Source organism: Argiope bruennichi, chromosome X2, assembly GCF_947563725.1.
Source record: "Argiope bruennichi chromosome X2, qqArgBrue1.1, whole genome shotgun sequence".
In the NCBI taxonomy this organism is placed as follows: Eukaryota; Metazoa; Arthropoda; class Arachnida; order Araneae; family Araneidae; genus Argiope; species Argiope bruennichi.
In genome coordinates, this window is record NC_079163.1 from 122,151,248 (window position 1) to 122,167,965 (window position 16,718).

The 16,718-nt window shown below is 27.5% G+C and overlaps 1 protein-coding gene across 1 annotated transcript in view; it reads left to right on the forward strand.

Moving 5' to 3' along the window:
• LOC129959637 (guanylate cyclase soluble subunit alpha-1-like) overlaps positions 1–16,718 on the forward strand; it is a 331,967-nt gene that overhangs the window by 297,862 nt on the left and 17,387 nt on the right. Inside the window, exon 10 of the mRNA XM_056072516.1 lies at positions 6,941–7,095. Coding sequence (XP_055928491.1) covers positions 6,941–7,095 — 155 coding nt within the window. The remainder of the gene's footprint in view (positions 1–6,940; positions 7,096–16,718) is intronic.

Below are 16,718 nucleotides of genomic sequence, written 5' to 3' on the forward strand. Positions count from 1 at the left end.
TTTCAAGCATATATGTCAAAATACCCATATGAATCAGTTGTATTTTGATGGAATATTTATTTTAAGTTCATAAAATTTGATAAATCATCTAAGATAAATCAGAAAATTATTTATCCGAAAACTGAAGACCTTTTAATTTCGTTCTGTAAGCGTCATCATTTGAGATGATTATGAAGTAATCATTTTCAAATGCATTTAATGATATAACTACAATCAGAAACAGAAAGTCAGAGTAATAGTTGATAAAGTGACTGATCATGTAAATGAATAAAGAAATAAACTGAAACCATAGCTAACCACATTACCGTAAATAGCCACATTTTATGTCGATAAAGTAAACCTTTAATAATCTCAAAGTCTTTTCATTCTTTTATGTAATGCTCATATTCCTCGTTAGAAAGGCTATGCCATTTCATATCATAATCCTATATCTGATATTGAATATGCAATACATTTCCAAACAAAACAATAGATTTTATTCTCGAATTTACCTATGTCCATATCAGACCATCATTAAAATAATGATTTATTTATATTTCTTTAATATGAATTTTCTTTACCTGACAGAAAAGAAATTGATGTATGTGGTTTGGAAATGATAGCTCTTTTTAGTTTCTCTTTTGGCAAATTTCAAACTTCAGATGCTCAATATATTTTTTAAATATATGTATTTTTTTTCTTTTTGCTTATGAATGCGCTATTATATTATCAATATCATTGAAATTGCAAAATGATAAAATCGTATATTACGACAATATTTTTGAATAAACTTTTTCACTCCATTTTCAAATTTGAGAATTTATCTAAATGGTTAAGTACCAAGAAAATTTCTAAGTTGTTTTAAAACCGATGTATTTGCTTCAGATTCATTTATCAATTTCACTGATAACTGAAAACAATTGAAACTCTTTTCGATTAATAATTTCAATAATATGTGAAGTTGAAATAGTATTTAAAATACATTGAAATAATCATTTTAGCTGTTTTGTGCCATGTAGATTCCAGTTATCGAGTATTTAAACTATGGCAAAATTTTCAAGTTGACAACTATCCTAAATTTCCGTTGTGTTCATAAATGTACACTTAGACATTTCAATAATTGTAAAAGTTCTAAAATATTACCTTAAATGTCTTCCATATTTTATGAAAGCTTTTATATTACAACAAATCAAAGGATTTAGAAATCTTTTACTCTATTCTTATCATAATCTGCAGAATACAAAGAAGCAATGAGAGCACTTATTGCTTATAGAATCGAGCAACTCTGTTTAAAAATATTATTATCTATCAATTGCGCCATTCTTCCTCTAACTTTTGTTCCAATATTGATTTCAAGCTCTGTTCACTTACTATTCATCCTAAATTTCCCAAATATATAACATTCATTCATATTTAAGAATTCAAACTTCCACAATTGGTCGTAAATATTATGGAGCGTTTTCTAAACAACTAATATTAAGCCCTTTCCATAAATATCTTTCACTTAAGGAATATAATAAAAATCAAGCAAAAACTTCGAAGCTTTTCGTTCTATTCATAATTCAATTTTACCATTAACAGAGCAATGACGATTGATTTTATAGAAAAGTTATTTGTATGTTGCCTTCATTCTACTAAAGTATCATTTTAATGTCATTATTATAAATACAAATCTCTGCGTGAGAATTTAAGGATTCTTAAAGGACTTGAGATATGGAGAATTCCAAAGCTTAAATGAATTACATTTTATGAATGTGATGGCTGTGAGTCTAATGATATTACGTCTATCACATCTATACTCCATCAAATTTGGACACATAATAAAATAGAGTGTCGCTTTCATTTCGTCAAAGCGACATTAGATAATTTAGATAGAAGTTTTACTTAACTCATTTATAAATGGGTAAAGATTGCATATAGGTCTTTCATGGAAAACTAGTCCCCATTTGTGTTTAGCTTGGAGAAGAGACGGGGAAACTTCCAGAATCAGTCCGATTTCTGTGAGACAATAAATTACATATAATTCTAAAATGTTCGAGAGCGTAACCTGAGGACAGCACACATAATCTTTTTATTCCTATTTATGTTTCCCTTCTTTAACACATTATATCAATGATGTTCATTTGCTTTAGCCGTATTTCTTTAAATAATTCCTTACAAAACGATTTATGTTTCGGAATTTTCGCAAAACCAAACAATTAACCGTAACATTACTATTTATTCTTTAATGGTTTATAGTTCTGAAACCGAAAAATTAAATTTCACAAATTATTTTCATTTTCCAAAAGGCTTCTAATGATGTTCAGAATTATTAAATTTACATCCTGATAAAGCTTTGCTTCGGGAACTGAATAAAATGGGTGCAATTGGGAAGTGCATTTAATTCTCAGTTGAAAGAAAAATACACAAGAAAAAATCTATGTAATTCAATTCTATTCTGTTTATTGAATTTTTAAAGCATTTAACGCATAACTTCTCATTATGTATCTACTGCGAAAATAATTAATTTCATACAAATAATAGCGTAAATAACTGTTAAAAGAAAATTGTACAGGCTGTGGAATGTACACCGGTATACATAAAATAGAATATACAATTACTGGTACGCTTGTAGCTACGTATGAATTTGATTGTACTTTCCTTTTTTCACAAATATTCCAACTTTTTAAAAATGAATATTATGTATTTCTTTTATACATAAATGTTATTGCTTATTCATTTAACAATTCCCCCAATTTAATTTTAATAAGAGTTCCATTCCTTCATTTTAATTTTAATATTTCAATTTAATTTCCTTCAAACTAATTTTAGAGATAATTTATAAAGAACGGCTCTCTTTCCAAGCACTTTCTATCTAAATGACGCAATAATATTTGGTAAAACTACCAAAATCATAATAATGCAATTAAATAAATGGCAACAATTATAAAGGTTTTTGATGAATATAGGTGAAATTAAGAGAATTCTGCCGAATTCTAATTTAATTAATACAATTTTTAAAATTAAGTATTTTTTAGTCATGATGGTACGATGTAATGGTATAAACTGATTTAGTCGAATATAGTTCATGAAATAACGATACAGAGAATTAAGAAAATGTATTTCTCTTAAATATATGCATTTACTGGGGAATTTCTTAGGTTGTTTTTAACAAACACCACGCTTTATCTTCTCGATATATTTTTCAAAAAAGACTTCAATACAGTTTGCGAAGAGATACTTTAATCTGCACAAAAGATATATCTTTCTGAAAAAAGATGCTTATATTATACTTTTATTTAATAAATGTATAAAACTTATGTATTTATTACTTTTTAAATCAAATTGGGCATAAGATCCTATAGCATTGAAAATCTCTTATGATGTCCAAAAAGTTTCTAAAGTGAAATATAAAGTATCACTATCAATCTTTCATTACATATTTTGTTACTAGGTTTATCCACCAGGTGTATGTATCCTCAAACTATCTACACTAGATCTCTTCTGTATTCTTGAAGTATCAGCAAGTCTATTTATTACAGCGTCTTTATACAGTCTATCTAATAATGATTTGAATAAATGAAACTGTGGAAGTAAAATCACTGTGAGAATATCATTTATACTAGATTGCTTCATTTTTACTCAGAACATATTTGAGACATTGGAACTATCATAAATACGTAAACGAAAAACCAGTATGGCATTTATACTGTAGTTTTACTCTATAAAATATACTATGGTTTCTAATCAAATTTTGGCCTTAAAATTAGAAACTAAATAGTAGGAATAGGGTCAAAACTTATTCGGAATGTTCCAAAATTCAATGTTCAGATTCCCGGATAAGCTAGAAAACAAAAAACTAATCTCAAATCATATGAAATGTATAAGCAGAAACGTCACATTAGTGACGTTTGGCGTTAATTACAATTGGACCATACGAAATTCTAAGTTCTTAACATTCACAGCTATGCTTTTATTACAGCGGTGGCACATAAATTGGCCAGCCCTTTCAAAAGTATCTAGCATTTTTCTAATGTTTGCAATGATGATGCAGATTATAACCTTAAAGCTTTGTAAATTGGCGTGTTATCGATGAAATTTTACATTTTTAATATTTGCAGCACAATATTTCAATTACAGAATATTAATATTTTCAGAACGTAATTTTATATGATATTTATTATGTGAATGCTTCAACATAAATATAGGGAATCTATCCTTTTTGAAGTGAGTGAATGCATTCTTTAATTGATAAATGTATAGTAATTGGAGAAAGATGGATTTCAAACTTTAAAAAACGTTTCTGGATGAGGTATCAACTAACTCTATTTAATTATCCTATTATTTATCATTCCTACAGTGGTTGTCCATCATTCTTTAAAAACATGTGAGATAAATACTTCAGTGAAAATTGACTCCATGAATTTCTGACGGTAAAATTTCTTTAAACCCACTGTTCTCATCAATGATTAGCCCATTTGACTTGACAAGCAATTTTCATGCACATTTATTCGTTTCGTGTGTCTGCGAATTGTTTTTGAAGTGTGATTAACCTTGTTTGGTAACGTATCGATGTTGTTTAGTTGCTTTCTAATCCATCTTTATCAATCAAAGTAGAAGACGTTTTTTTCACAGCCGCGAGAAAAATATGTTTTATGGTTCTAAAGTAAAGAACGATAGGAAGGGTTTTAAAGCAATCATAATTTATCGCCAGACGCGTTCTTCGATTCATTCGGTCCCAGGCCTGTTTTCAGTCATTACATATCATAGATATTTCTTTAAAAATGTGTTCACATCTTAATTACAATGCGATTTAAAATTTTTCTTTATATTGCTTAAAAGAAGAAAAGATTCACATTTTTAATAAAATACTGTTATTTTAACTTCGAAAAATTTAAGTTGGCATAATACAAAATAATAATGTTTAGTTTCGATAATCAGATGTATTAAATTACCAAAAATATATACAATTTGTTCCCCAAATTTTGCTGAAAATTAAAAATGAAGGACCAATGGAATTAATGTTCTAAGATATTATGAATTCATGTACTTGAAAAATGGAGCAAATATCACTATAAATTTTCTAATACTCTTTAACCTCTAGCGCTTTATTAAAATGTAAAATTAAATATATTATGAAATTAAAACAAAAATTCTACTACGGAGTAAGTGATTTGCAAAAACGCATGATTGAATGTTTTGATGGGTGCACTTGAATTCCTTTATCGCATTTAAAACCATTTATATATATTTTGTATCAAATTGAATTATCAGTATTATATTAAAAGGGAAAATTCTACGGGAACAGCAATCAATATATACATATATAATTTTTTAATTGATAGCATAAAACTGTATTCCTTATTTCGGAGGAAAATGCATGCCTACGAATATGTTACTGAGGTATTACTCAATAAAAATCTATCAAAATAGGTAACAAAAACCCTTCAGATTCTTCCTTCTATAGGCAAAGAGGCCTCATAGTGAACGTTAGCTCATTGAATTTATCATATGAAATGCTGCTCTTTCCATCGACAAAGAAAGTCGGAATTCCTAGCCATTATCGATATCAGACGTTTAATTATGAGATAATTTCAGTGGTTCAATTTGTCTTATCTCTCCAGCGTAAGAGAAAGATGAGGAAGTTTTTAATCGTATGCCAATGATGGTTTTAGTTCATATGAGCGCATTAACTGAGGAATTTCATTTACTTATAATAAGATGATGTTAGTGGCGGCATTATAAACACGTACACCAGGCTGTGTTATTAAAGATTCTTGCAAAAGCATCATTATTTTTAGGGAGCTTTTTTACGAACGTCTTAAGTGGCACGGTATCTTAAAAGTCGTTAATCCAGTAAAGGAGATAAAAGCGAAAGCAAGTCGTTAGAGAGGGTAAAAAATATTTATTATGAAGCTGGTAGCTTATGAAGTGCATAGGAGAGTAGTGCAGAGTTATTAATGATGGAGACATTTTTCTACAGTATGGAGTGTTGCACGGGAGTCATATATCTTAAATAAGTATGTTCAAATCTAAGAAAAGATTTCAAAGGTAACAGTTTTCTTTACTTAAAATCTTTTTGAAAATATAAAAATAATTTGCGCAATGGAAAAAGGTTTTTCGTATGTTTTCAGATCTAGTTTCGTAGCATGCAACTGAGAAACTTAGAATAATGATGCATTTCTGATACGAATTAATATTTGTAGGCATAGAAATTTTATAAATGCAAGATATGCCAATTTACATTGTGTGTTTTATTCTATGACGATGTTTATTAATCTATAGTGTATTAGGTTTATGAAAAAAAGGCAATATCTTGCGAATAATTGCTCTACATTTTTTAGATTCTTTACTAAATGTTTATCCATATGTGTGTTAGTAAACTTTGCTACACCTATATCCGTTTATATTCCAGGTTAAAACAAGAATACGTTAGTTCGTTTCAGTAATAACAATTATTCATAAAAGAAAGTAAAATGATATGTTGTTCTACAGTTTCAACGATCAAATAAATTGACATTTGTTTAATAGAAAATTGGTAATATCATACTATCCCTAATTCAAAAATTTTTAAAGATAATATCTAGATTCCTAGTATCAACGATGGGCAATAGATAAATAGCAATAGAATTTGCTGAGAAGGAAAAATATATTTACTCCTTAGCCTTAAATGATCGTACATATATAATGCAATTTGTAATACTTTACAGTATTTTATGTAATATTTAGTGCTTCTTAAGTTCGAACTGAAATCAATTGCAGTTTTTCAATAAAATCCTTGCAATTTTTATTTATCACTATTAGTAATCGAATTTTAAATATCAAACTAATCGGTGGTATTGAATCCCGAAAAATTTTTTTGATTCTTATTTTCTTTGAATTTTAAGCACTCCAGATTAACAGTAAGTATCCTTATTTTTTAAAAAAAATATTTTGTATTGAATATTTTCTTAGCTTCAGTTTAAGTATTTCTTTTTTACAGATGCGCATTGGCCTTCATACAGGTGTGATACTTGCTGGGGTTGTGGGAACAAAAATGCCAAGATATTGTCTCTTTGGAAATGATGTCACGTTGGCAAATAAATTTGAGTCAGGAAGCATCTCTATGCGAATCAATGTCAGCCCAACAACATACGAGTGAGTATGATTTTATAAAATTTTAAAATCGGATTTGTATCGCAAATTTCTGTGAAATAAATAATAAAGGAAACAAGACCTTTTTTTTTATCTCTTTACTATTTAAGAGAAAAAGAAAGATTTTTTTTTCTTCATTGCATTATTTTATCATTTTTAAATGAAGGAATATAAGTCGTGTTGTTATTATAAACTAATGTTAATATATATTAAAGCATATATTTGAGAACATTTTCATTACACTCATCCGATACCCTTAAAATAATAAATTCTTCATAAATATTCAGTTTAAATTTAATTGTAATTTAAACAACGAAGGCATGGAAAGCGTTTATAAAGGCTTAAAATATTGATAAACGATAAACTAATATTCAAGAATTTTCAGTTTTATTTTCATTTTATTGCAAAGTTTAGTTAACGCTCCGTTCTTGGAAATACTCAAGTGTTGATTTTTCTATCCACCAATTTTCTATTGATCATCATGCATGTAATATTATTTTCAACCCATTCATATGGAATTTAGAATTATCCAGATGTGTTCAAATAGGATTAAGATATTAAAATCGATAGTTTTTATTGGTTTTAAATAAAATGTGCAGTGTTTATCGATTAAAATTATCCACACATTTGAGTAACGACATTTAAATTTAAATATATGTTTGCATTTCTATTTCATATTTTAATTACATTTTTATAAATGAAACAGGGTGACCATAAAATAACTTTATCAGTGTCGAGGCATCTGCTGTTACAACTAGTTAAAGAAATAAAACCAGAATTCCTATACATTCTGTGGAAGGCATGTGCACATGCATCCTCAAACAAACATATATCGAATCTCAACAAATATCCGATGTGCTGACCTTCTGTGCAATATGTATACACTGAGACGATCAGTACATTGAAAATGTTCCCCATAAGTCAGGGTACTTAATGTCGATTAATAAAAATTATTTACTATGACTTTCTTTTTGTACATTCTTCATTTATATATGTGTATTTTTTTATCAATCGAGCTATATTAAATTTTGCATAATCCGTTTGCGTGTGTTCATTGTGATCCTCTTTCACTCAAATAGCGTTGAAATCTCTCCTACGATGATATTAGTTGCTCAACTGTTTATGCGAAATTCATTTTTCTGCCTGCCATAATCTTTATGTGAAACTGAATTTGTCTGTAGAAATTGAATCTACAATTAATATATCTGCAGATTAATTTTAATCTGCTTCAGAAAAGTGCTGCTTTTCTGCAAACGATTCAGAAAAGTAAATTTATTTTAATAACCACCCTGTGTTTTTTTTATTAAACCATTAATTTTTTTATAATCTGTTTAACTATAAGTTTGTATTTTTTAATTAAAACAAATAGTTTCATTAACGAATCAAATAATGTTTTAACTGTAAGTTTCTAGTTTTTCTACTAACAAGTTTCATTCACATTGACCTATGTTTGATTGTACAAAAGAGAATTCTTTAATCCAATATGAAATTTTCTTAATCAATTCATTTATATTAACTATTTCATTTTCATTTTTTACAGTTAGTATTGATAGTAGATGAAGCTGAAAAGATGATTGATTATCATATTCAAAACAACTTGTTCCTTTTTAAGCAAATACTCATTGATTCACTACTAAATGTATAACTATGAACGACTCATTTAACTCGTAATCAGTCTTTTAATATGGCATATAAATAATAAATTTAGCGATTTATAATGATAACAAATAATTAAATAACTCAAATATACAAAATTGCATTAGTGTTTCATGCGTAAGGTCAGAGTTAATACATACCAGGATGGAAAAGAAATAAAATTCAAGAAAAGTTCGTTTTTTATATATATTATCTTATTTTCATAAATTATTATTTCTGACTTTGAAATTCTATAGCTCTATATATTTTTATTTAATCTTAACCTCGTTAAGATGCAAACTATTATATTATTAAACTAAATAAAAGTTTCACTAAAAGCACTAGTATTCAAACACTAGTATTCAAGGAACTATGTATTAAATCATGTACTACCAAAATACATGTAAGGAAAGTTTGCTAAGTATCAATTACACAAACTTTTTTTTTGACAAAATAAAAATGTTTATCATCACAAGTAGTGTTTTCCTTTTTTTCTCAAGAAGGACATATCATCATCTTTTATTCATACCTTAGATGGTAATATTTGCAATGTTGTAAGAAGGAAATGCGAAAATGAACTCATAAATATTGGAAATAGTGCAGATAATTCCAAATGAGTAAAGAATACGATAAAACTGGGAAAGAAACTGAAATCTAATGCATTTTTCTGTCTTTGAAAGTATACTCCGGAAAACACGCCACACCGCCTCGGAGAAGAATATCAAATAAGTTTCAATGAAACGGAAACTTGGCGGTTCCCAAAAGAAATGTTATCATCGCAATCTTATTTCAGCTTTCTACATATTTAAAGGGAATATAGTATTTCTCGAGCAGTTTTTTATTCTAGCAGATTTATCCAATTATATAATTACCAATACTTTGGGATAAATAAAACTTCGAATGTTTATTCAATCGTACGTTTTGAAGATTTTGCAGAAAGTTACAAATTAAATATATCGCAAAGTTTGATCTTCATAAGTACATTTTTTAGAATATATTGAATTGATGATTTGATTGACAAGTAATCTGGCTAACATAGTGTATTGAGTAAAAATTAGTAGTTTCAAAGATTGATTAAAAATAATTTTTTACAAACATTAAAATTTCTGTCACTATTTTAAAAAAAATTCTAAGTTGCTGAATAAAATTGGATTCAAACCTGCTGTTTAAAATGACTTTAAAAATACAGGATAAAACGTATTAAAACTTTAATGCTCATCGTCTTGATTATATTACATTTACATGTAGCTTCATTATCTAAAACAAATATATTGCTTTGAATTATTTACTTTTTTAGCAACTCAATATGCATTTTCAAACTCCTCAACAATTTTCAGCAATCAATTTTCAATACTTCCCACAAGTCAGATTTCTAGTAAAGTTGTTGTCATTTAAAAATTTTCTTTTTATCTTTCATTTATTTCCGAGGTAATATAAGAAATTCGAATATAATCTTTAGTTTTCAAAATTTTAAAATTCTTTGAACGTATATCTATAAAAAATTTAAAATTTTTTCTACCCATTTTTTTTAACATTTTCTCTAAAAGATAAAAAAAAAGAGACACCCGAAATATTTCAGAATTCCATTTTATTTTATAGCAATCATAATCTTACTGCTTTTAAAATAATTATTTTTAAATATTTATTGAAATCTATAATTCGAGAGTGTGAGGCTAATTGTTACAGGGGCATGCCAATTGTTTGCTAGTCTTTTCCAATGGTTATAAATACGTTCCGACTCGTGTGACTTTTAGCTACTAAATGACACGTTAGTATAATACTAACTTGAAAAATTTTATCAGAAATTTTCTGTGTACGGTTTTTTGGAGTTTGTTCCGTGTTGCCGTCCTCAAAAGTTTAAATCGATGTAAACGTTAACTTGCTAGTTATAATGAATTCTTCTATGAAATGCATGCCAAATCTATAATAGACAGCAACTCAAGTTGATAACACAAATAAAACTAAAAATAACCAAGTTACTGGTGATAGGAAGGTATAAAAATAGTTTAATAAATAATAATTTCTTGAAATATAATTTCGTTAAACACGATATTGATTGTGATTATTTAAAATTAAAGCATGTTAAAATATATAAATTCGTTTTGAATACATTCAATCATTATCAATCTTTTTTATTGGCCATAATAATAAATCGTATAACTTTTTCCTTACTGTCAACTCAAATCGTCATTAGACACAGTGTTTTATTTGAATATCTTTCAAAAATATCTAATGATATACATGGGAAATTTCATGTCTGATTAACTTTCATATTAAATAGAGAGGTCCATATAAATAAAAGAGATCATTTATTCTTCGAATTTAAATGAAACGTGCTGATCAATGTACCGTGATTATTAGTTATGTGTTCAAACTGATGAAGCGAAATTAAAATATTTTGGCAAGACTAGGCTTCAAAATTTATTAAGGAAAAATTCCATTCCTTAATTTTTCATATTTACGTTATTTTAAAGCTGTTGGTGTTTCATATTACTTTTTTTCTGACATATTAATTTGGTCGTGAAAAAGTTTTCCCCATAATATGTGTGTCAGTTTTTAAAATACTTAAAACGTAATTTGAAGAAACGCAATTCAGTTAATTAGCATTAAATTTTTAATGAATATTGACATGAAAAGTCAACACGGTTAAAAGAAACTACCTGTTAATTAGAATTTTGCGTGAGCTATTCAGTTAATAAGCTAATAAGCTTTCACGAAAATATCCATAAGAAATAATTCTAAAAGCTGTACACAAATCCTTTGCTGTATGTGAGAGCGTTTTTATATTTCACCGCATGCTATTAATAATATACAAGATTTGACCAATATATAAGGTTTGATTAACTTTCCAGAGCATTCAACGATTTTTTTTCCAAATATAACGGCCAAATCTTATCTTGAGATGGGGGGGGAGGTGACTGTTTGCTTTGCTCACCCATCTAAGAATGATGTCAGTTAATCTTTTGAGTGCAAAAAATGCTGCCAAAAATGTCCGACAGATTCAAAAGGCCTCTAGAATTAAATGCGTGCTTCGATGACATTTTGTTAATGAGGAACAATTAGCCTTCCCAAATTACAATAAGTTGTGCATTAAAATGTGCCTTTTAATATTACTCAATTGCCTTTTGTTGCTTCTTGGTAACAAATTCTTTTTTCCCCTTGTCAGTTTCTACTTGAATCAATTAGGTCATTGCGAGTCTTATAGTAGTTTATTTTATACACGGCTTTTCTGTATCAGGCAAAATTCTGAAAATAAAATATATGAAATATGCTTTGAAACGTACTGCTCATTATTACTAGGCTGCCATTTTTTCCAACCGGACACAAACTCTTAATTTTTTTTTTAGTGATCTTTACTTGGATTTATCAGGTCATATTAATTTTTTGATTGCTTGTTTTAGTTTACTAGGGAAAAAAATTTGTTGTAAACAATTTCCCTTTGGAAGTGATTTCATGTCAGTTTTTGAATGGTGACAGTGAGTTCCGAAAGGTTAAAAAGTTGGAAACAAAAGTAGAAATCATAAATGGAAACTAAGGAAACAATTACCATTTTTTCCTTCCACCAAATAAGATTTTAAAAATGTGAACTTTTGATTTTCATATACAAATTAATACAATAATTTTACAATTTTTAGTGTATAATGCTACATCCGTGATTTATAATATTTTTCCATTATTATACAACGTGCTTCCCGAAATCTGAGGAAATTCACATTATATAGATGTGAAATGAATGTGGGCATAAAAATTCTTCGATATCAAATTAACGAAAAGGCGCATTTTACTAATGTAAAAGTAATACGATATTATTAAAATTTGGTTACAGTACGCATACTTATTTATTCTATATGAATTGTATAAAATTCCCTACATTCAATGTTAGAGGGCGCAATAAACTGGTATCTAACCACAGGCTCCGAAGGCTATAAGTAAAACATTTACATTCAAAGCAACTTACGTACAAAATTATTAATTATTCGGCTATAAGAACTTCGTATAAAGAAATTTTATGTAGGAAAAGCAACACATGTGCTCTATAATAGCTTTTTTAAACAATATTATAAAATTTTAAAATATTATTTTTAATTTTCCCATTCTCGAAGTGGGATGCATTCCCCGTTAAATGATTGCGGAGTAACAATTTGTTAGCATTAGAACGTAAAATAAATTTAGAAATCAAATAATTTTTAGCACACAGTTTATTACTTTAAAAAAATGGCACCATTCAAATAAGTAAATACCTGTACGTAGCTCAGAAAGATTTTAAAACTAACTATATAAAATTTTGAAAGAGCATAAAATAGGAAATTCAGAAAGAAAAGTTAATTCTAAAGGATATAAAAAACAGAAAATTTCCCATTAAATAAATGACACTCCTATTTTTATTCATTTTCTGAAAAAGTCCCTTTTCTTAATTGGTGAATTCAAATAATTCAAAAGTCTGTATATAGTAATTATATAAGTTTAAAAAATCATTCGAAGGACATACAATAAAGATTGATAAGGAAATATAGATTTTCCGAAAAATAAATGGAAAGAAATTCTATAAAAATTGGTATGTAAGGATGTTTCTAAAGATGAAAGACTGAAAGTTTTGAATTAATGTTATAACTTTTCCATTCTTATTCATTTCTTTTAGAAATCTTAAAATCCCTTTTCTGATAGTAAAAACCATCTGAAAACCGAAATTGGAAATGAGGTAATCTAAACTTTGCTACCTGAAGTGCATGAAACGAAACTCATTCAGTGGACTGTAGTAATGCGAGGTTACTTTATTGCTTGATCTCTTAATAAAGATGTCATAGGCCTCTAGTCGTTAAGGAAAAGGCAAGATTTGTCGCCTTGTGATTGAGAGAGACAACGTCTAAATGTCCGAAACAAAGGATCCCATTAGTCAGAGCGTAACTTAAAGTGGATTGTTAGCGAATGGCCCTGCTTCGTGACACGCAGCTGAAATGGAACTTCTAGCTGCAGATAAATATTCATTAAGCGTTAAATACCTTCCCCTTGAAGCTCACCGGTTTTGGAAACTTGGAAACACTTAGCAATCACAACAGATTACAGGGAGATTAATGTGTCCTATAAATTTTGTTTTGGGAGACTTAATTTGGTTTGGTTCCTTATAAAGCGGTTTAACTAATGTTATTTGTACTGGTGACGTCTGCAAAATAGACGGGCATTTATTTCTCAATGCAAATGAAAAGGTTTATGTTGAGAATATCTTGATTAGGGAACTCCAGGAAGTAAAAACTAGAAGATTTCTTTACTATAAACTTGTATGCCAACTATGGCTTAAGATGAATCGCTATTGGTAATATGGCTAACGCAGTGAACGATTAAAAGCTGGATTTGCTCTTAATGGATGGTCTTATTTATAAGGAGTGCTAATAGATCTTACACAACAGTAAAAGTTTTATTTTAGCTGCGCTACATTGACATCTCTGAATATCTTTGCATATTTCAAAACTACTGAAAGGACATTAATAAAATGTTACGCATCCAAAATGCGATATTTTACTCTTGCAAATTTTCGAGGTAAAAATATAGCTAATATTTGGGGATATATCAAAAGAAAATGAATTCTTGATTCGACATTAGATTTTTAAATTTTAATTGCCTTATAAGATATTGTTTCTTTTAAATATCAGAACTTTGTATTTATTCGAATCATATTTAATTTCTGAGTTTATTTATTAATATAGTTTGTCATATTGATAGTTTCAATAGACGATTTGGTTGTAATTTATCTACAGTGACAAATACACTAGATTGTAGTCAATCGACAAATAATGATCTGCTTTCAGGTATTTTTTAGTCAGATTGTACAATGAATAAATATCTCAGAAACTGTCAGCAATAATTAGTTGAAATTCTAAATTTTTCCAAGTTACCTCCATACAAGATTTGCAGGATTTCTCCAGTGTAAATAAAAATGCATACCTATAAAGCTTTCTTTGTTAGATTTTGATTCCAACTAGTCAAAAGTTGAATAAAAATATGAAATGATTCAATATTTTCTAAATATTAATTATATGTAAAAATATAGTTCTGATACTCTTATGAAAGAAATTTTATCTAAATGAACCTTAAGCAATGGATTTGCTTCCAAGTCATTATTTGCTAATTGAAATTATAGATTTCTCTAGGGTTCTTTTCTCTTGATCTCATTTTAATAATAATTTTAGAAATTTCTTGAAACTTTCGCTAAAATTTTCTCAATTTCAAATGAACAATAAGTTAAAATAATTACTCAGAATATGAAAATAAATTTTAAAAATACGTTTTTATTAGTATTCTAAAATATTTTTTATTCTGTTAATTTTATACTTTTTAATATTTAATTAATTATTAGAAATATTACGGAATCTAAAAATCTTTTTTTAATTTACCACCCGGTGGCTCCACTCATATGGAACAAAAATTTAATAAATTAATTGATACACTGATAATTAATTAAGTATAGTAGCTATTATAATAGTGTATTGTGTTGCAGAAAATACAAATGTGCAAAATAGCAAAACTCTTCTATATTAGAAAGCGAGTGAAAAATTGATGACAAAACTTTATCTTTACAAATATGAAATAGGTTATTTTGAATAACTTATTTCATAAGTATTAATTATAAGCGTATAATTATAGAGTAAAGTGTTATAAGTGTATAATTATAGAGTAAAGTGTTATAAGTGTATAATTATAGAGTAAAGTGTTATAAGTGTATAATTATAGAGTAAAGTGTTATAAGTGTATAATTATAGAGTAAAGTGTTATAAGTGTATAATTATAGAGTAAAGAAACTATTCCGATGTAAATTTCCTTCAATGATACGTAGGATATGAAAGAACTATGCAAAATATTTCAAGAAAAAATATAATTTGACTGCTTTCAAATACCATAATATCTGCAATTGTTCCGGAAATTCCTCCGATGCTATCATCAAATAATAATTAAAAGCAAACTATGTTTCATATGATAGATTACAGCGCCCAGATGTTTCTACAAAAAATCTACCCATTTAATTTACAAAGAAAAGAACCACTACTTCTATCATAATAACAAAAAATATACCTCACCTTTAAACTTTTTGTCAGTTTCTAATCATTTAAAATATTTTACACATTAATTTTGGAAACGAGAACGTAAAATCAAAATATTTTATATCTAACGCTTAATTCTTAATTTAAATTTACAGGAAAGAGGATACCTATTTGGTATAATTATTTGTTAGAATATTCCACTTAACTACAAAAATATTATACTCAAACTTTGGAAAACTGACATAATTCTTTTTTAAACATTCTTAAAAAAGAATAAAATAATCTAATTAAAAAGAATATAATTAGTTATCACTCGTCAAACTGCGTAATTATTTTTGACGTCTTTTTCAGAAGAACAATACTCTTCTTAACCAATTATCTTTTACATATCTCCAATCAACGAAGACACTTTAAGGAAATAAGCAAGCAAAGAAGAAAATAATAAACAATAAGAATCATTTATGAAAAGAAAAAAAAATCAGTCTTATTCAAAAATGAGAATAACCATGATTAGCCTAATTAAATAAGATCGATTCTGAAATCATTTAATGACCAAGCATATAACTAAACCCATCAAATATCTCTTAATCTATTTTTTTTCTATTATTTTAACAGAACTCCTACTTGCGTCAAGGCTTTCAAATGGATGAAAGCTTCCATTACGTATTTACAGTGATTTTGTGTGAGTATTTAAATTGGATAGTGTGCACAAAAAGCATAAAAAATACTCAAAAATATTCTCATCAACATCTCTTTAAGTAGTCAAAAAAAAAAATTTTTCCTTTGCATGTTTAATTTGCAAGAAAACGACAAAGGCACTATAAAATATTCTATCAAAACCTGATATATCAGGTTAAAAATTTGCTTAGTGTATGTTTCACTTTCCCTTAAGGAAAATTTCTAGCCTATTAGGGCAGATTTGATCTTCTGCGAAAACTCTTTATTTCAGTGTATGCG